This window comes from Argopecten irradians, chromosome 3 (assembly GCF_041381155.1).
Source record: "Argopecten irradians isolate NY chromosome 3, Ai_NY, whole genome shotgun sequence".
In the NCBI taxonomy this organism is placed as follows: domain Eukaryota; kingdom Metazoa; phylum Mollusca; class Bivalvia; order Pectinida; family Pectinidae; genus Argopecten; species Argopecten irradians.
Window position 1 is genome coordinate 31,666,877 of NC_091136.1, and position 22,421 is coordinate 31,689,297.

Here is a 22,421-nt window from a genome sequence, read left to right on the forward strand (position 1 = left end):
TTTGCTGTCTTGTGTATTTTCTTAATTAGAAAATGATATTTGAAGCGTATGTCGCATGTGCTTTATATTTCTTTATCGCATTATCCGTCTGATGTCCGGTGAATTCGCCCCAGTCTTTACTCGAATTAATAGCGGACAGAGGGTAGGGCTTAAGGGTAGAGGATAAGAGTAGTCGTATAGGACACAGTGTATGGGGTAGATAGTGGTACATGGGTAAAGGGTATGGATAGAGGGTAGAGAATAGGGGTTATATAGTGGAGGGTAGGGAATAGAGGTAGAGGAGACTAAAAGTAATTACATTCTATAAAAGTAAATGTGTATTGATTATCTATACAAACTTTCTGTAACTTCTTTAAAGAAATATGTGAAAAAATACCTGAATTTCAGTTAAAGATTTTTTTAAATGTATGTTAATGCATAAAAAACTATACATCGTCTTATTCCATCGAAACTCTTGAATTTGATTAGCTGAACATTGGTGTTCGATGAAAAAAAATGAAAACGATAAGCCAGTTTTTTTCAAATGGTGTATTCGTTCCCAATTCATCCCGTTAGCATACCACTTGCGTAACTAAATGCTCTGTATACTTGAATGTGCTATTGATATTATGGGTTTAATTGAAAAAATATTACAGCTACAAGCAAAATTTCCCCTTTTCTATCCGTATCAAAGAGGGAGAGCTCCCCTGTCAGCCTGTCCAGGGACTCATGAACCATTTGACAAAACATCAAAAACATAAGTGAAGTAGATACATTTTACGACCCTAAAATGTAAATCAGTTAATTTAATACTAGCGCACGATAGAAAGCATAAAAATGCGCTCATTATTTCAGATCATTTTATTATTATTACAAGCAAACCTATATTTACATAATATATAATTAATATTTTTCGCATTTTCGATAATGTGGACATGACGTACATCGTACATTTTCACATGATGAATAATTTGCGTGTCCCTGTACTTGGGCCGAGGTGACCAAGATGACATTTTACGGTCTTGGAATGCTAGTGGAGATGAGTTGATTTTATCTTGTACACATGTTCCTTCCACATATTCATAGAAATCCTGATCAGATAATAACATAATATAAGACCACGATCGACTACATCTTAGGTAGCGATAGGCCTAGGACATCTGCTTGCAGGCGGTGTACGGAATTTGAAAATTATTATCTATCTAGATAAATAAATGTTTTGTTTTAATTACACTGGTTTATGTAAATATTGAATAACAATCGCATATTTCCAACGTTACATATTTTTATTTTGCTGTAATTAATATCGATGCTGGTATCGTTTGTGCGATGGGATGAAATGACGAGGTTTTGCCGAGTCATCTCGTCTTTCTGTGTCGACACCATATTAAAACTCGTACCAATTTCATTATACATGGCATATATATGCATGTGCATTCAAAACATAAGCAAATTGCCGGTTTTTTATATGCTTTCGCTAAAAGCGAGATGCTTCCACTAAACCGAATGAGTGTGTATCCCTTTTTAATACCGTGGGAAATATGTAAGCGACGTCATTCCGGTGATTGTGACGTCACTGTTTGGAGGGACTGACTGACGTTTCATTCACTCCTACTAAAAGTGACGTCACTGGAATGTACGGGATCAAAGCATTAAATTTAGGATTTGAATCGCACGAAAGAAATTAAACATTTATTTACTGACATCGCAGTATTTTCCCGTTGTTACTGCTACAGGAAATTCTTATCATCTGGTATCGAATTGTTTGCCTGACTAATGTCAATATTAGTGCTGAAAATGCATTATTTATTGATATTGTTCCGTTTCTTTTGTAAACCTTAAATTCGTAATATGAACTTCACTCTCGAAGGGCGTTATAACGCTTGTTTTCAACGTGAAAAAACACCGTATTGATAATGACTTCCAAGTATGGCAACAGTGAATATTTGGCTTGGGGAACAGGGATACGAAAAGTTACATTATATCAGTTTTGCTGGAACACTAAAAAAAATAAGTCTGTTTTCGGAACAGTTGGAATTATGAAGATACCTTTAAAAGTATTTTTTATTATCATTAGCATATATCATGTGAAGTAATTATAATTACATATAATTATTTCTGCCATTAACAGTTGCCTATTTCTCTAGTATAATAAGAGGTTGGTAAAGTACCAATTCAGTTGATATTGTTTTGACAAAGGTTAATTAATACTAATATATACATGTATTTACAGTACTGCAGAGATTCATTTAAAAAGTATATTCTTTTTACATATATACTAATAATGATAAAGTAATGATTAGAAACCAAATCGAACTGTAAACGTGTCAAAATGTTTATATAATTTTCACCTAACGTAACTTTGATAAAATTACGTTCAACAAAGACCTTTTATTACTTTTGTCTCTGCTTATTTGACACTCCCGTCACCTCTGCAAAAACATCTCGTCTTTTAAAAATTTCTAGTCCAATTCGTCAAATTTGATCGTAGCGTCACTAAACATAAGAAAAAATCAATGTCGTTTATAATAAAAAGTCATTCCATACACTTCACCAGCTATGCAAAAAACAAATGAGTAAATTATATTATAAATAATGTACGTCCGTCAACGTCTGTTGAGCAAAGACAACAGGAAGATGCTGCACGCTATGAACACTCTTTATTCAATTTCAACTAGAAATAAGGACGAATGCTGATAGTATATGGTATCGGTATATATCTAAACCGATATACTAGACATTGTCATCACAGAATGCTATGCATTATATATGAGAGACTCCGATTCGACAATTCAACCATACACAGAAACGGTTATCACATGCAATAAAGTTTAGCTTTGAGCTAGCTGTCACAGAACATCAATACTGATATGGTTGTGTTTAGCACCGCCACTATAAATGATATAACTGATATGATATTCGGAGCTATACACATTGAAAAGAAGAGAGTCATTTAATGTTTGATAGAAAAAAAATGATATAACTGCTGTAATTAAGACGTCCGGAGCTATGCACATCGAAAAGGAAAACCATACAATAATGATGAACATTAGGGTATATTTATTTATTTATCATGCATTCTGCTAGTCCGATAATATATAAAGCTTTATTCTTTTTCACAATCACACAAACAAATTATTATAGAAGAAAATTATCATAATCGCGCTTAATAAATGCTTTGAATTTCATTTAAAAGCTTACAGATCTAAACATTCAAGAAACATACCAACGTAGGACTATAACATGGTTTTGAATCATCAATTTTGACTGCTTTATACGATATTGGGATACACATATGGCAAGCGTATAAGGCTCACATAGGAAAATCTTTTTCAGGCTAACGAAAATCTTATATGTGGCGGCCTCCACGTAATCTATCTAAGTGCTATGTTTTGTTATGTGTGCGTACATTCTTTCCAGATAGCAAGGAAACAAATGAGATCATTGTATGTAATACTCAGTGTCGGAATATATGGCAATATGGCACATTTTCCTCAATAAAACACAAATACTAGCAGTGTTAAGACAATAGGGAATACACTGTGTTGAACACGACAGATGAAATGATATTACATGACACACACAGAGAGAACAATGGTAGTGATGGGTCAATGCAATTGAGATAATACTGTACATATACATGTATATTAAATCCAAGTTCGAGAACAAAACTGACACCAGTTGTAGCTACGTTTTATACCAATACTGTATATCATGTGTTACATTGTCTTAAGTATCAGATATTGACTTCGATTTACTCATCAGACTATGAATATTAACATTAGGTACTTTACTTTGCTTTACTTTTAATATATTGGCTGGCTTTATCCAGATTGTATTGTAACAACGAGAAGGTAAAGATGCATAATATGTTTTATGTGTATCTACTAAGGACGTATGTTTTATACATGCACCAAGGTTATCTAAATATATACACCATTAATCAATTTTCGATGAGTTATTAAGAAAAAATGAAAACAACCCACTTTTAAGAGCAAATAAAAATGATATGTGTTTCTATCAAAGCTAATTATGAATCAATGTTGCTTTAGAAGGGTTACTATTTGGTCGATAGCGCTGTTATTAATATCACACTCATACAGTTCGTTGTCGTTGTTGAACACTATGTCTAGAATGCCTCCCAAATGTTGTACAGCATTTCCTGTTAAATGTTCCCTGGTGGGTGTGATCAGTGATATGTTTTCCTCGTCGATGTAATGGAGAGCAAAAATGTACCTGTATATAAAATATAAAAATGTTCAAAATATTCAAAGTGAGTTGAATTGATATAATTATATAATATAAGATTCTTTCATATGTGGATATGAAATGGATGTGATCCCAAGGGGAGAATATCCCTATCCTTCATATCCACTTATGAAAGAGTATTTTTCTTTCATACCTCGACGTTTTATTGCAATTTTACAGCTACAATATCCCGCCATTTTGAAATAAATTCGAAGAAAACCCCGACTGCAAGTCAATTTTTTCATACATGAACAATTACGTGATATTTTCAACACAAATGCCGTTGTTTGCATCTTCTTTAGCACAACCAGGCAAGTTTGTGAAAAAAATTGTTAAAATTTTACCGAGGAAATAGAAATTTTGTTGACGTCGTGACGTCACGAGGCTTTATAGCCTCGGGCGACATGAGTGTATTGCCCTAGACCAGCCAGTATTACACCTGTAGGTATGAAAGAAAAAGAAAAAGAGTTTCCTTCCAACCGAAGTTGTCCCATTAAAGTGAGAATGTCTATAACATAACAGGTTTAGAAGATATGTACCGTATATAAGAGGTTTTTTTTATCAAATAAGTAAGTATGTTACACTAACCATCACTGTAAATATAGAGTTTAAGTTATAATTATATGATAGTTATAATCATATCATTCTCGTTCGGTAATTCTTTAGATTGAGACGAGGCACTCGCTTAAACCTCATTTTTAAATTTCATGATTAACTGACTCAAGTTTGATAAACATGATAAACAACACTCGATTGTTAGGGAACCCCTGCATCTCTCTAGAGTTGCTCAAGCAACGAGCACTTTGGGCTGGATTTATTTGAAGAAATGATTCCTATTGTCATATCATCGACGCTATATCATGTCCTTGACAAGACTAATGTTTAAAATTCTGATTGATAGTTCGTAACTTTTCTTCATTATCAATTACGTATGTTTAACATTTTATCGCTGTCTAAAAGCAAACATACCTTTGATTCCTTGTATAGCGGCCTGCACATAGGTATTTAGACTGATCACAAATGACAGGCCTTTGGTTACATTTGTTGTACTAGTTAACACAATGGAAAAGTCGATATTCTCCAAATCAAAAATTCCTCCCAGCATCCTCTTCAGTTCCTTAAACACCACATCAGCCATAGGCTTGTCTATACCACTCCGATTACCGCGACGTACCTTCATAGCTGCATAGGGAATGAAAGAAAAGTGAATTTGATTTTTTAACTCTTTAACTAGTGGGTTTTTTCGTTTACATAATCATCTTCTCATAAAAGTACAATTTATGCGAGTATCGCCATAGATAAGTGAATAAACTTTTTTTTTTAAAGTGGAGGCCCAACGATCAATATTTGTTTCCAAAGATAGATAACTCTGCATTGAAAATTATCGCAACATCAACCATTCATTCATTCATTGCTGTGCCAAAGATACTTGAGAATACTATTTATATTTAACTCCCAGACGGGAAAATGCAATTGCTTCTGCTTTATTTAAATATAACAATAATCGGGATTTATAGATGTTTGGTTTTATTAGTTTAATGTCCTATTAACAGCCGGCGTCGGTAGCAACATTATCATGGTGTATTGTTATCCATTCGAATGCACTCACCGGACGGGAGGGACGCATACGTGCAGCTTATTTAGGTTTCCAACACACCTAAAAGAAAGGAAGGAAATGGGTTAAAAGATGCAGGTGAAAAATTAACAGTAAATGTTTAGGCAGAGATTATTCAGATATAATCTAGGCCTATAGTATATAACGGTTAGTCAATATCAGGTCAATCCACGATCGATTCCCTATCCTTGGGTGTAAACAATAATTTTATATAATCTTTTACTACGATTACATATACTAAGTACTAAGTATAGGAACCTATTGAATATCAAGGACGATATACACTGTATATATCTGTACAATGTATAATAAGCACGAACTGATGAATTCTTATATTTTCTCGGTTTGTAGTTCGGACATATCAATAAGGTAACCCTGGGTTTTTCAAAAGTCGTCATTCTTGTATCCATATTAATTGCAATTAAAGTAAGATTTCACTTCGAATAGTGTTTGGCAAAATGTGCATTAATGGAGAATAAATAGCTATATGGGTGATCGGATGTTTTAGTGGTTATTCAACCCGCCTTACACCTAGCCGGCCGGAGCTCGATTCTTGGCACGGACGAGGTAAAAAGTCACTTGCCCGATCACGTGCGTTCTAAGACCCATTGCCCTCTTTCACCGGGCCATGGAAAGTGATTTGTATTAGTTGTTAACTTGTTTCGTAATCAATGTAAAATAGCTTTACATAAGTTTATATTATACTTGAAACTTTAAATGTCGCTTAGAATTTGTTTTATTAATATTATAATGTACAATTCCCAACCACATTACTATACTACAGAATACAAGAACTATCATATGAGAATGGTAAGAAGGCTATATATAATAAAATATAATGTTCAATTTCCCTTAAATATTTAAGTATTTCAGAATCAATACAAGAAAATGATTATCAGGCTCGACATTTTGAGGGTCGTATTGATCTATCTGTTTATAGAGTGTGTTCCATATACAGTCAAACCTCAATTCGTCAAAGTTCAAGGGACCGATACGAAAACTTCGAAACATCGAGACTCCGAATTATTCATGGTTGTGCTATATAATGTTTAATTTTCAAAGTTTGATATGTCGTTGAATACAGAAATTAAAGTTCCGGGATTTATATTCATGAAGCATGAATTCTAAAGTTTTATAGAGATGACTTAGATTCATAGGTAACCCCGTTTTATTTATAAAACATTATATCTTGTAAATTGTGGTAAAACCACGACGTTGTCCTTGAAGCTTGACTGACTCAGATCACCAATTGACGTTTTAATGTAATGATACTTACCTAATTCCTTACATAATCTGTCGACTTCTTGCTGAAGCCTTTCGAACAGTACAAATCTTGTCAATGAAAGCCGCTCAAAATTACAAATGCAAGTATTTATTTCATTCGACAGTATAATATGGTAATTGATTATGAATACATTTTAATGCAACGCACAACCACAAATCACATGGTGGGTGAATTTTGAAACTGTCGATCAATTGACTTGTTTTGAATAATCATTACATGTACATGTATATGCGTGGAACAATACGTCAACGGCCATAATTTACCACATAATACCAAAATATATCGGAAGAAAAACATACTTGCAATTTCATGTAAGTATTTGGAAATTGAAATGAAGTTATAATAAAACAATGCCCAGAGGGCCTGTATCGATCACCTGGTTTGTAATGTCAAGGAATGTTCTGAATACAGGTTCATTGTTTCTTTTCTGATGGAATTTGAATATTTACCTCTAATTCCCCTATTTCGGCCTCACACTTTCTGCTCCAGGGGGTCAAAGCCAGAATTATACAAATTCTGTAACCCTTCTTCCAAGGATGTTTCTGGACCAAATTTGGTTACAGTCCAAGCATAACTATACGACTAGTAGCGATTTAAAGGATTTACCTCTAATTCCGCTATTGGACCCCGCCCTTCTGCCCCGTGGGGTAAGTGCCAAAATAAGGGCAAAATTTATTACTCTTCCCCCAAGGAAGTTTCAGGCCAAATTGGTTTTAATCCATGCAGAACCCTTCGGGCCAGCTGAGCTAAAAATAATGTAATTGTCACCACAACCTTTAACCAAATGAACTTATTAGCCATTTGGGAAAGCAGGCGAACTAAGTTTAATACTTTCTTGTATAAATTGTTAATGTCCATTTAATACCAAATTAAAGGTTTTTATATTTCTAGAGCTATTTGCAATCAGGACTCTTTTATTGATGTCATATGCGTCTTAATTACAATATTACCGTTTTCATAATAAAGTAATCTTTTAATGGGCAGCGATTTATTTTCAATTCCGTGTCAAATTATGCTATATTAATATATAAATTACAAAAGTTGGGCAGAGATTTATAGTTTATAGATCACTATATTTTCCAATAATTTATGTGCTGTAGTTAAATACGACTTGCAACTGTATTAGCTATTCATCTATTCAGTGAGGCATGCCTTGTAAATTATGCGTGTAAGTAATATTAATGCTTTCTGCATCCAATGCATACGAGCATAATATATACAACGTACAATGTATATTAAAATGAAATAGACTTATATATAAAACCCGTTAAGACAGATGCTTTGTATTCACTGAATCATCCAACCTTCCTTAATCGCGTCGTTACAATGTACACATTAAATATGAGACATTATATCAATATTGTTGTGTATAGCAATAGGAAACAATGTTTTGCATTATGTTAAATGTTACAGCAACGTTATATTGGACTAGTTAAATAAATCACTCTGGAGAACATTATCGATGACATGCAATTTTATTAAGTCTTCAATTCATTCCATTTTATTAAAATGATTTTTTAAGTTATATGTGCCGTAACTGGACGTAAATTGTACTTGAAAATTTAAAACATTTGAATTGTAAGCATTGAAATTCTCAAAATAATGGTAATTTGTGGTAGTGAATAGCATATTAAAAGCTTTCCTTGATTCGTGAATATGTAAATTACGGCACATATAACTTTAATCAGACTTCTTTCAAAAAAGATTAAGCAAAAGCCTTTGAATATAGAATAAGAAATGCGCATTTATAGGTAGACTTAAAATAGTTCTCACTGTTCAATGTTGTTAATTCAAACAAGAGATACTTGAGTACTAGTTCTGTGTTTGAGCTTTGAGAGCTATAATATATACCAGAAGATTAAAGTATACACACACTAAATTTCATCTTAGTTTCCCAATGGAAACTTGGGAATTTTGTGTATTAAGCGTTTCACGAAAAGTTGACACTATCTTTAATAGAGTCAAGTGACTTAACACTAACTATATATAGTACATTGCTTAACCACTTACATCGTAATACCAGTGAGCATATTACACGCAGCCTTCACCAACGTTTACTGAAAAAAAATATCTGACTAGAACATAGTTAATAAATGCAATATACAAACAACGTATCTATCTATGTGGTATTTCGAATATATATATACAGAATCACACAATTTAAATTTAGATGTTTTTATAAGCACTTTTATTTGAGACAACATTAAACTAATTAATTGATGTTTTGAATTGGAATAAACATCACAATTTAGAATCAAGAAATGTAAATGCAATTATCACACTGCTCTGTGCACCATCGAGTTGATTTAATCACTAGATGTCTTGCTATATTACTCCATGGCATTTATTAAACGTGAAAAAAAAAAAAAATATAAAAAGTAAACTGTTAAGTTGGATACGTATAAGAGAAAGTCTCTACTCTATTAAGAAATTTCAGTCCAGAAAAATAACATACTCAGACGAAGGGGGATACGATAAGAAAACTGTTCAAGCTCCATCATTTAACCACGTGATAAATAAAGAAAATTCCTATCTGTAATATCTTGTAAGGGCAAATGTTCAAATAGTTTTTGACAATTTAAAAACAAATTGTGAAAGGGTTATGATTGCAAATTGAATCAATTGATCATTACTTTGATGTAACGCGGGGTAAACCTCACTTCCGAATGTAATACATTGTAATAAATTTTAATTTCCAATTTGCTGCAAAACCTATGATTATATCTTCTCTAAAACGGACAAGAAGATGAGCTTATAAATTTGAGTAATCAATACTTGTGTTTTACATAATTACTGAAGATAACCATTTATCTATCTTAACTTTTGATATTAGACTACGTATCGTATTGTAATGTATTGTACATTGTATTTGTTGTATTCATTGTAAAAGAATATTTCACTGTCATTACACACATACATATTGTAATGACACAGACACAATTATAGTTATTAAACAGTTTTACACTAACAGATATTCAAATAAAGTGTAATAATAAATATAAAGTAATACAAATGTTTACAACAAAAGTAAGTTCCAGAAGTAAAACACACAAACCGGTAATAGTTTGGTGCGTTAGGAGAAGGGTGTAAACTATACATCATATATACATGGAATAGAGGTTACAAAATGAGTGGTTATAAAATCATGTACTTATTTTATTTCGATAAATGTTTTTTCTTCAACATTCAAATAACGTTTGAAAATCTAATCAAATACATTTGATATTTTCCAACTGGAAGCATTTCTTCATTTCTATACTTGTTATTTTTTAACAAATGTAAATCTAAAAAATCTAAAAATAAATAAAACCTCAGTTTTATAAGAGTCCGTGCCGCGTAGATAAAATAACCTGTAAGTTTAACTCGTCCATAAGCAATACCAGCCAATACAATTATGTACCCTTGGAATTTGGAATTTTGTCCCGAGGAAAAAGTCTTGCGAACACTGACAAAAACAAAAATGAAACTGGTCAAAACATGACGTCACATATTCCCGCGCATTACAAATGGCCTGTTTATATTTTTCTGAAAATGTGTTTTCTAGCTTCTTGTAAATAAATTTGATGAAACGGTTTTAATGAATTGTCTCTGAATAAAGATATCAGCATCAATATACAATACTGTGTACAAGGGCAATTTATTATCTAAATGTTAGGGTAACGATTTTTTTCACAGTCCTTTTTCAAGGCTTTGCCTTCATTCATACATATGCATAATCTCTTTCCCGTATGGACTTATCTGAATATTATTTATTATTCATATTCTAAAGCTTGTTACAAATGCAATGTGCATATATCTCTTTATTACATACAGTAAATACGCCTGTGACATATAAAATGAAAGTCAATATAGGTAAAGAAGAAAATGTAATAGTGTGTTCCTTTATTGAAGTGTTTTAATACTTCCTCATGATAGAGGTGATTTTATCTATAGCGTTGTTGTTAAGGTCACAGTCGTACAGACCACTGTCGCTACTGAACGCCATGTCAATGATCCCGCCAAGTTGTCGCAGCTCACTTCCGGTCACGCGGAGACTTGTGGGAGTTAGAGATGACAGATTGTCTTTACTGGTGTGATGAAGTACCATGACAAACACATTTTTGTCAGCTGAAAAGATATTCAACACTCAAACTGTTAAATTATCCGTATTTAGTGATGCATGAATAGTTACAGTAATATTGATAATAGCATGATGACACACGAAATTGCTTATTTAAAGATTCTCCATCACTGACAAATGGTATTTTCTCTCTATCAATAACAGGAGCAGTATTTTCTGCAGCTATAAAAGTTACTTCCTTAACACCATTACCACCATTGATATGTTTGAGCTTCTAATTTTATTTCAAGATAAAATGTTAAAAATAATTAATTGCATCCTGAAAAAAAATCTGGGCACTATGTCTTATATGGAATTAAGAATTGATTGTGCGTACACCAAAGGCAATATAAATTATTTCATATCGTGTTTTGTACTTATTAGACATATATACACGATTTAAACGCCAATTAATGTTTAAATAATGAAACGAAGCAGTCCATGATTAGATTACTCCCATTTTTTGTGTTATATCTTCATAACTATAACAAAACTATATTCAAATTAATCTTTATTATTCAATCTTCTATAGGTAAGATCTTCAGAATTCCAAATACAGCTTGGATCGCTTAACCCCATAACAACATTACATCGCTATATCAGCCAATCAGAGAACGATGGAGACAGCATTTTTATCATTTATGGGTTGATAAAGGGAATTTTTAAGGCAATGAAAATACTTTTTACAAGCATAATTGAATTATTGTAGTCTATGCACGAACTTCCGAATATTTAAAAAGTAATATGTCTTTTTTTACTCTTATAGACGTGTTCAATACTCAATTTTTAAATGGTAAATGTAGTCACAAAGCGTTTAAGTATATTGAATGAAATGCAGGAAATATGAAATATCGATATTTATACGGGAAATAGAATTTCTCCCATCTTTATTTTTCGTCTATTGCACATTGAAACTTACACTGAATCTCTCCGAGAGCATCCTGTATGTTGGTACCTATCCGGGACATATTCAGACACAATACAATCAGGGGTCCATTCGGGATATCCGAGGTTCCCGTACACTGTTTAATAGTGAGATTAGTGTTGTCCCCATCCAGTAGTCCCCCGACGCGCCTCTGCAGCTCCCGTGTTATCATGTCCACCATCGCTTTGCCCATGCCACTGCGTTCTTTGCACAATCCTAAAACTGAAATGAGTATTAAAGAGTCTGAAGTATGACAATGTTTATTGTCTCCTTTCCTGACAAATCATGGAGTGGATTATTAGTAAATGACACCTATCAATTCAATTATGTTTTATAGTATTTAAATTGGTTAATTTACATTATTGTACCTTAAAAGAAGTCATAACTTAATTATCACATCATAGACTATCAATTGGTACCAAATACAATACTCAGTAAGTGTTAGAATAAAGAATTTGTATCTAAATGTCATACTGTATTAAATAATCAATATACATACTAAAATAAAACACACACACATACTGGTTAGATTTGATCTCTGATTTGATTTTGACTTCTCCAATTACCATTATCGCAATTGCCAAAATCTTCTTGGTATTATTAGTTTTAATAATTATTATTAATACTTTATTCTCTAAAAGCAATTTAACCTTCATGAATTACCAAATTAGTTTTAGAAGACAGAAATAACAAACAGTCAACATGTGAAAAACAAATGTTTTGTATTTGTAAAAATGTATATATATAATATATAAATGCATTCTTGTGACTGTGCGTGTGCAAAGGTGTCAATGAAAATCTTTTCATTCAGAGATATCCGAAATAATTATATGGGCTTTATTTTCTTCATTATCTTGTGTCGCACATTTCTTATAAAGTGCCTAGTTATGCTAAATAATTACGTTTCTATTTTTTAATCAACACTACGTATTCATGAAGGAAACTGCAAAAATAACTGCATTACAATTCGCAATGTTTAGTTGTAAACATATTTTATAAAATTCCTGTTTTCATATTTGATCACTTTACATGGAGTTGAAGTATTCAACGTGCAAATTTGCCTTTAATTTCTAGTTCTTCAAAGGATTATTTGTATATCTAAAATGTAATTTTGTTCAAACTGTACGGTTTTAAACAATTTAAAATATAATTTGTATATAAATATTAATGCTAAAACAAAGTAGGATTTTATTAATCTGGCTGGCGATTTCAAGTGATTGAAAAATGTACATTTACTTAAAACATCTTGAAAAGAAATGGTACTCAAGGATGTGATAATTTGTCAGCATTAATTTGGTTTCATTTTTCGTACTTGCACTAACGTAGTGTGTTTTTAGACAAATCGTTATTATTCTAAACCCAGACACAACATATATTAGTTTCAACAAAAGAATACTAAAATGTCTGTGTGGTAAACAAAATAAAGATACATGTATATATTTCCTTTGTTATAGGAACGTTAATTATACCCAGTTCTTTCCTATGCTGTTTTTGCAGTTCCTTGATTTGGTTTGCCATCGATTTCATTTCTTCATTCTTATTACCTTGAAGTAAAAGAGATTATTATTTAAACAATCAACAGAATCAACATGTATTATATGATGTCATGGATTCTAAAACAAAAACAAAACAAATACATAAAAGTTAATCATATAAATTTTCGGGGAAAATCACAAAATTATTTTTATAGATTTTACATCTTTTCATATAGTTTTATCCCTTTTTGTCCCTGTTGTACCTGCTTTATTGCTCAGTTCCTAAAAATATCTTTTCGTTTGTTTTTCACTCGTGGGACCTAAAACTTACCAACGAAAGGACGCAAAACAGAAAAAAAACACATCTATGGCCTAAAACATAATTAGCATGGTACAGCACAGACATATCATAAACCATATGTAAATGAATTCATTATAAAAAATATACTATTAACAGTTATACTATTAGTTTACCTTTACATATAGTAGAATTGTGCTGAAAATATTGATCTTCTATCAAAATAATACGAAATATTAACTTTCAATTACTTTTAAACTATCAATAATCAAGTTTATTCGTATACAACTGATACCGATGGCAACAAATACTTTATCAATAAATATAGAAATAACAAATATGTTTAGATGACAAATGTATATACATACTATTTTTTGATATTCATCATTTTTCTATTTCATCATTTAGATTTATTACATAAGGAGTTCATTTAAATCCATTTTCATAAAAAAGAATAATGACTCACTTATGTCGTTCAATAGGGAGACATTCTTTTCTTCCATTCCTTTTATAGTTGTTTCAAGTTCTTCACACTTCCGTATGTGATTATTGCATATGGATTTCAAGCTCTCAATTTCCGCATTTAAACGTTTGATATCTCCATCGTTGTTGTCAGACTTGTGATATCCTGAATACGGTCGATGGTTACGTTTCAATTCGTCATCTTTCAATTTGAGTTTCTTTATCAATTCTTCATTTTTCTTTTTAAGATCTTCTGTTTCAGTCGTACTTTTCTTTAATGCTTTCTTTTTCTCTTCTTGTTGGACATTCATCTCTTTTTTCATATTTTCCATTTCTAGCCGAAGCTTGTCTAGTTCTTCCTGATATCGCTGTTTCGTTTCCATGATTTCTTGTTGGTAATATTCCTCCTGTGTACAGTATTCCTCTTCCTTATCATCCGACGTGGAGCGTTCTAGTTGAATAAGCATATTTGTAATTTCTGTCACGATATGGAGCCGTTCTGGTGGCAGCATTTTCAGCGCCCTTTTCTTGTAAGTTGGTCCATTACCGGCATGTATCTGACTTCTTTTGGAGCGTATGGCATGTTTGCAATCCTTACATAAGATCTTTCGAAGTGTCAAATCCCCTTCGTTCAGCGCTCTTGAAACATTGTCCATTTTTTGCATGTTCATGGTAATTAAGTCCATATGCTTCTTCACATCTTGCCTGACATGCTACAATAGAATAAAGCTCCATTACTATATTGTGGATATTGAATATCCAGTTACACATGCAAAAAGAAGTGGTATCACTTTGGACCGTTGTACAGTCACTCAGTGATAAATAAAATACTTTTCATGAAGACATTTATTCAGAAGATCCGTTATTTTGGAGGGGGATCATAGTAATATCATAGGTCAAAAGGTGAAAATAAGTGTTTTCATTGTTCGATGACTAGTTAATTAGATATTTGAATAGGAATAATATTTTTGCCCGTTTTAGATGGAGCGATTCTTTTTACGTATATTCCTTATCTCCCAACTGATAAGTCTATTTTGTAATACATTTCAGCGAAGTGTAATCAGCTAAAAATGACTCTAAGTGATAGAGACAAAGAAAGGTTTGTTATAAATTAAACCTACCTTGATTAAAGTTGGAGCATCCGCCTTCTTGTTGGAAGACCAAGACAAATCGTAATCTAAATTGGTTTGCAACATTGTTTTCTTTACTACTTCTTCTTCACTGAAAAATACATACATCCATGTAATTAACAATCAGAAATTGATAGGAATACGACAATCTCTGTTATAATTCAGTTACCAACCAGGATGGTTTCAAACAAGGTCTTGATCACAGCACGCTTCTATTGAGATATTTCTGTCTAGTAGACAATGAATCTGTTGGTTTGGGTTGAATATGGTCAATATAATGGACATGCTGACTTTAATTATAGACATAAATTAAGAAATAGAAGATTTCCAACAATTAATTCAAGAAAACTTGATCAATAACATAATGAGGTAAATGGCAATAACAGTCACTTGTTGGGAATTTGATTATGCCTTAACGTTAACTATATATTTCTGGTGTGGTTATCAGCCGTTTCTCGTCCACATTCAGGGAAGGCAATGGCTACATATTGTGTCATGTCTTTATGACAAAAGTGTCTAAATCTTGAGCCAATATTCCGTAGTTTAAATCATACATTGAATGAGCAACTATTCGCTATAAATGTTATTTTAAAACAAAATATGCTTTGAAAAGTAATCTTAATAAGTCGAAAGTAATACATTTATATGCAGCCAATATAAATCATAACGAAAGGTTCAAAATGACCAATAAAAGGCCTTGTATATGTTGGTGGTGGAAACATGAAAAGATAAACTACAATTAATTGCTATGTTATATCAAAGTATTTGTTTTCATTCCATTCTATTTTCATGATTGAGGGATAAACATATTTACGATCGGTACCCAGCAACAAGTTTCGTTCATAAGGTCATGGGATTAATAGAAGAGAATACATTGCCCCAGCCTCACATATGATAACCATTCTCCACGACAAACGAACTTCAAAAACAATGCATTGCGTATGCCGTTCTTTTACAAAAATAAATTATTGACTATGCATATTTAACATTTATCTGTAACTTCTACAACTTAAAAGAGCGTATATAATAAATTGGCATATTATGATGTTATTTACGATTTTTGAAAATTGTGATGCTAAATATTGATTTAACCCAAATATATTGTAATTGTATGTAGTTTTGAAATGCTACAGCACTTAAGAATGGTATTTCATTTCAAAATCTTGATCAAAAACGGTAGCAGAAAGTATCTTTTGGATTTTGATCAAACTTCATACAATGGTAGCATATTGGAAAATACAGCTTGGGATTGGATTTGGGACAGAATTCGACAGAATTTCTTAAATATTCATACAATGATAGCATATACACAGGTGACACAGCCTAGGATTGGATTATGGGTCAAACGGTCAACTACAAAGGTCACTGTTACTAAAAATAGATTGTTACACAAATTTTAGTTTCCGGACAACAACTTGCGAACACATCAACGGATTGTATTCAAACTTCATACAATGATAGCTTGGGATTGGATTTGGGGTTAAAAGGTTAACTACAAAAGTCAGTGTTACTAAAAACAGATCATTTCAACAATTTTATTTTTCAGACGATAACTTGAGAACACATCTCATTTAAGAGAATTTGTTCAAACTTCATACAAAGAGAGCATATGAGAAAATAAGTAATAATAATAACTTGCCATAGATGTAATTGACGGCAGGGGATTTGTGTTGCTTGCAACACTTATTGACTGTAAGCTTGTTGTCTTAAAAACAGTATTCTGACTATGTTCAGGTAACATTATAACATGGAATATGTACATTGCTATCAATCGGAACGCCTCCATATATGCCATATTTGCATGATATAATCTACAACCACCATTTGCAAAGTAAAAAAAAAACTCGATGCGTATGCTTTTTTAAAGTCGAATATTGTCTAGTAAGCGCTGCTTGTACATGATATATACACTAGTAAACATGTAGTGGTGTGTTTATTTGGTGACAGAAGTATGTACCAAACCCTTAAACTGAAATGTACATTTTTGCGTAATTTGCCAAAATGTACTACCAACATGATAGTTTACGAGTCAACAGCAATACAGCAGGTAAGACCCGGTCATACACACTTTTTATCATCTACGTTATGTTCAAGTACACCTAATAAGTTATACATGTATATAGGCATACAAAATATCACTATAAGTTTAAACAGGGTCTACCCTTAAAATTCATAGATATTGAGATTTCCATCAAGTCGATGTTCAGGTAAGCATGCTACTAGTCATTCTCGATCCCAGTAGGTTACGACCACAAAATTAGTGATGAGATTGCATTGTATATGATCGTGGGTGACTACTAAAATATTGCTACATATCAATGAATTCATACAGCTATAACGAGTAAAATGACAATATCAGTGCAGTACTAAGGAGTTTCAGAATATTGTTAGTATTGCGCTGTATTAGAATATATTTTCACTATTAATTTTACCAACCATATACAAGATTATGTAAATACAGTAAAAAAAACTGTAATTTCTACTAATTTTATCAACATCACATATCTTGCCAAGCCTGACTATTGTGTAATAAGGATGAATGTAGATTCTGACGTAATTGTATGTTTTTGTTTAAATGTATGGTAATTAAACCCTATAAATTCTATATCGGCTAAACATGCTGGTCTAATATTCTTTTTAATTACTTTTTTTCTGTTTTGTAACTTTACACTGTTGTTTGTTCTTTTTTTATGTTCAAGTCAAATTGCGCAAGATCAAATTATCTAGACAGAGAGATGTGGCAGAGGGCCTGATGTAGTAATTATAAAAGTATATGTCCTTGGAGGAAATCGTTTTTGGATATCAAAAACTAAAAATTGAAACTAATCAATTATTTTTACATAATATTATAACGTTTGATCAATAAATTTCATATATGAAAACACTCTCTGTCTATATATTTTGTTAGTAGAGCAAAATTGCAAATGAATTCTATGAATATATAGGCCTATATATAAGTAGGGATTCCGACAAGAGACTTCGGTCGAATATAAATGGGACCCGAGGGGAAATTCCAATTAGAGGTATAGAGCAACTGGTAAATAGAGCATTGCCCGTTCAGATAGAAAATATTAAACAGCTCATGCTTATTTCGTCACTAATACGTGGGTTTTGAAATCAGATTTCAAAGTACAATTTACCGTCGTATACTCCACCAATCCGGTGATTATGACGTCATTATTTGACGTTATTTTTATGACGTCACAAACACCGGAAAGTAGGACTAATCGATGGTTAAAAATACTTTATTCAAGTCGTTCTTGGATCTCGAAACTCCGGAAGTGCAATTGTTAGTTTGTATATATAGAATTGTTAATAGCTTTCATGAAAAAAGGAACATTACCTCTGTCCTCAGAAGGTTATAGGCTTGGCCTAGCTCTAAAATCCTACTTCTGCTTTCGTTTTCAGCATCATACAGTAGCGAATTAATGAAAAACCGAACATTCGTATAATGTCCATAACATCAGCGAGGACTATCGTTTCATTTATTCACTATTAAGTGTAATGTACTGAGTGAAATACTTTGTTCATATATATAAGTGTGTGTATTCGTCTGTTAAGCCATACATTTTGACCCCCTTAACAACTTTACTGAAAATATGTTTGATACAGGAAAAACTAAGGTTTGTCAAATTCAAACCTTTTTACTTGTTAACACAGATTAACCTTATATTTTGTATGATTAAATCATCTATGGATAATTAGTACAGAATACACCAAACCGAAAGTACATCAATAATACATGTACATTATAATAAAATGTATCACTTGTAATGTAATATAATTTAATAGTGTGGCTTCAAACATATTAAAAGGTGTCACATGCATTTATTTTAATGCATCTATACAGATCAAATTAGAATAACATAAAATAATTATCTTACCTATTCAGCTTTCATGCGACAGTGCGGAAAGTCCAGTTTCGTTTTCAGTTCCGATAAACATACAACACGTAACGTATACAATCGGAACACCTCGCCCACTTCGAACTGTAAACACGTGTTATTAAAATAGATAACATGGGATTTCTCGTATGCTTTCGTTTCTGATATGTGTTGTCAATACATAGGTTTAAATTGTTATATGGAATATAGTATAGAGGGTTAATGTTATGTACAACGAACCATGTTTATTACATTTATATTGTATATTATTCAAATTATAAATAGCTGATCAATTGGTGTACCTATTATATATATGTAAAAAGTAGTAGAAGAATAGACTAGCTGTGTCTTTCAGCATGAAATTGTTTACATAAGAGAAGTCCTCTGTAAAAATTAACTGTTATTTTATGTAAACAGTTTGAATATATTCTTGCATTATTTCCACAACATTTGTCCCCGTCAAGTGTGTGCATATAGCACAAAAACGGCGTCTTATATTCACAAGACTGTCATCATTAATGACCTCCCGGGGACATTTCTCGTAAAGAAAAAGTTAATTCTCATTCATATACCAAACGTCTATGTCATTTAATCAAATTGAGAAAAAAGTGTGTGTGTGGGGGGGGGGGGAATAATTAATAATGTTCGTCGTTTTAATTGCAGACTATAGCATAGCATACCTGTGGATTATTTCATCTTCTTAATGAGTTAATGAGGAGAGTTCACCACAGAGAGTTTAGATTATACTGAATGTACATTATTGTTTTCGAGATTTCTGGGTTTATAAACTTTACAACGACTGAATCCCACAGAAGATTGCCCATGTTTGGTTATAATGTCTCTTACCTTAATCCTTCAAATCATTTTTGGCTAAAATGTCTTCCGTCAATTTCAAAATATATCTTTAACGTCACTATTCATATCTTTATCACAATTAACCTTGTTTTCACAGATGTCTTCTTTTAAAGATATCTTAATACAGGTAATGTCAACGTAAAGAGTGTCATCCAATTCATCTGAAGGTATACACAAGTTTGATCATCATTATTTAAGATATAAGCCACAGGTTTACTATCGTTTTCGGTTCGTTTATCTCCCTTACGTCATATTTTTCTTTGTAAATAGTCAGATTCAGATTCAGATTCTTTTATTTCCTTGTTTTTTACAACATCGGAGAGTTGACATAAACATATACAATATAACAATGCAGACAGTGCTGGACAAACATATAACTACATTTTGCATGGCAAAACATGTACATTGTATGATTGGTTATGTATATATACTATTTCATAAAACATAAGATCAATGATTTATAATGCACATTTCAAAACCTTGAAATATTAATTAACTTAAATTAGAAATTAAATTATCTCGTAGCTTTAAAGCCAAATCTATATATTTTCCTAACCTGTTTAATTCCCCTATATTCTGGGTTGATAATAAGAGTACCAACTTAAACACACTAGGACGTTTATAATAATATGATTTAATATATTTTTTTCTTAATTCAGAGTAACAATTACATATAAGTATAAAGTGAAATTCATCTTCAATGTCATTAGCATTACATACCTCACACAATCTTTGAATTCTCTGACGATTCCTATACCTCCCTTGTTCAATATTTAAATTATGTGAACTAAGTCTTATACGTGCAATATTCTTCATATGTGAATTATTAATTGATTTTGTTAAGTAAAATTGAAGAGTGAATTTATCTACAATATGTCTATAAAGAAACCCCTTTGATATCGTTTGTACATTTGAAATTAGTTCTTGTCTATAAACATCGTAAAATCTATTCTCAATAATTTTATAAATAACTTTATCATCTACTGTCGTATTATTCCAGAGATATGTTAATCCTAATTTATTTAATTCCCCTCGTATATTTAAAATCCAACTGTCATCAGAGCGTATTCTGTCTTCGTAGCAAGCTCTTAATACACAGTTATTTGAGTTACGAATTTTAAGCCAGTATTTAATTATACGTAATTTTCTTAATGTTGACAATGGCAATCTTCCGAGTTCACAATATACTAAATTATTACAAGTGCTCTTTTTTACCCCTAGTATTTTTTTACAAAAATTTAAATGAACCTTTTCTATATCTAAGGCATTATGAAAACCCCAAACTTCCGCACTATAACTCAATATACTATTTACATATGTGTCAAATACAGAACATTGTGTACTTACATTAAATTGATGATTTTTGAACTTATTATTGATTGCATAATAAGCCTTATTGCCTTGTTCAGCAACATGTTTTTGAGTTACATAAAATTTCCCATTATAATTGAAAAGCATTCCAAGATAATTGAATCGGTCAACAATTTGTAATTCGCTTCCATTATAAAACCACTTTTCATTGTTTCTAATAATGCCCCCATTCCTAAACACAACTATTTTTGTCTTATCAATATTCAAATTAAGGCTATGTTTATTATTGTAAGACTTCAGAGCATCTAATATTTGCTGTAATTTCTCTGGTGTTTCTGCAAAAAGCACTGTATCATCTGCATACATTAAAAGAAAAATACTTATTAAATTAAGTTCAATTGATGGACAGCATTCATTAATAAAGTGCATTTCACAATCATTTACAAATAATGAGTACAAAATCGGGGAGAGAATTTCTCCTTGGAAGAGACCGATTGTATTTGAGAAAAAAATCTGAATAATAACCATTATGCTTAACACAAGATTTGACCGAGCTATATAATGATTGAATTATTTGTAACATTTTCCCTCTTACACCCTGTTTAATCAATTTACTCCATAACTGAGATCTGTCAATAAGATCGAATGCCTTCTTATAATCCACAAAACAACAATACAATCTCCCGCCCTTTTTACTTAAATACTTGTTAATTAAGGTTTGAAGTACATATATTGCATCTATCGTTGAATAGCCCGGTTTGAAGCCAAATTGAGCATCTGTTATAATATCATTTTCAGTACTCCACTTTACTAAACGTTCATTCAATATGGATGTAAAAAGTTTACCCATACAGC

The 22,421-nt window shown here is 31.8% G+C and overlaps 1 protein-coding gene and 1 long non-coding RNA gene across 2 annotated transcripts; both read right to left on the reverse strand.

Moving 5' to 3' along the window:
- Positions 1-2,628: 2,628 nt before the first annotated feature.
- On the reverse strand, positions 2,629-6,761 carry LOC138318219 (uncharacterized). The gene is made up of 3 exons (XR_011207850.1): positions 5,837-6,761; positions 5,197-5,409; positions 2,629-4,215 (listed from the first exon to the last, which is right to left on the reverse strand). It is a non-coding gene; the product is annotated as an uncharacterized lncRNA (long non-coding RNA).
- A 1,822-nt stretch (positions 6,762-8,583) lies between these two features.
- Positions 8,584-19,495, reverse strand: LOC138318218 (uncharacterized protein PF3D7_1120000-like). The gene is made up of 6 exons (XM_069260411.1): positions 19,401-19,495; positions 15,508-15,607; positions 14,391-15,099; positions 13,621-13,695; positions 12,146-12,373; positions 8,584-11,234 (listed from the first exon to the last, which is right to left on the reverse strand). Exons 2-6 carry the CDS (start codon positions 15,580-15,582, stop codon positions 11,023-11,025), a joined length of 1,299 nt encoding a protein of 432 aa, XP_069116512.1. The 5' UTR covers positions 15,583-15,607; positions 19,401-19,495; the 3' UTR covers positions 8,584-11,022.
- Between the last annotated feature and the right edge of the window lie 2,926 nt (positions 19,496-22,421).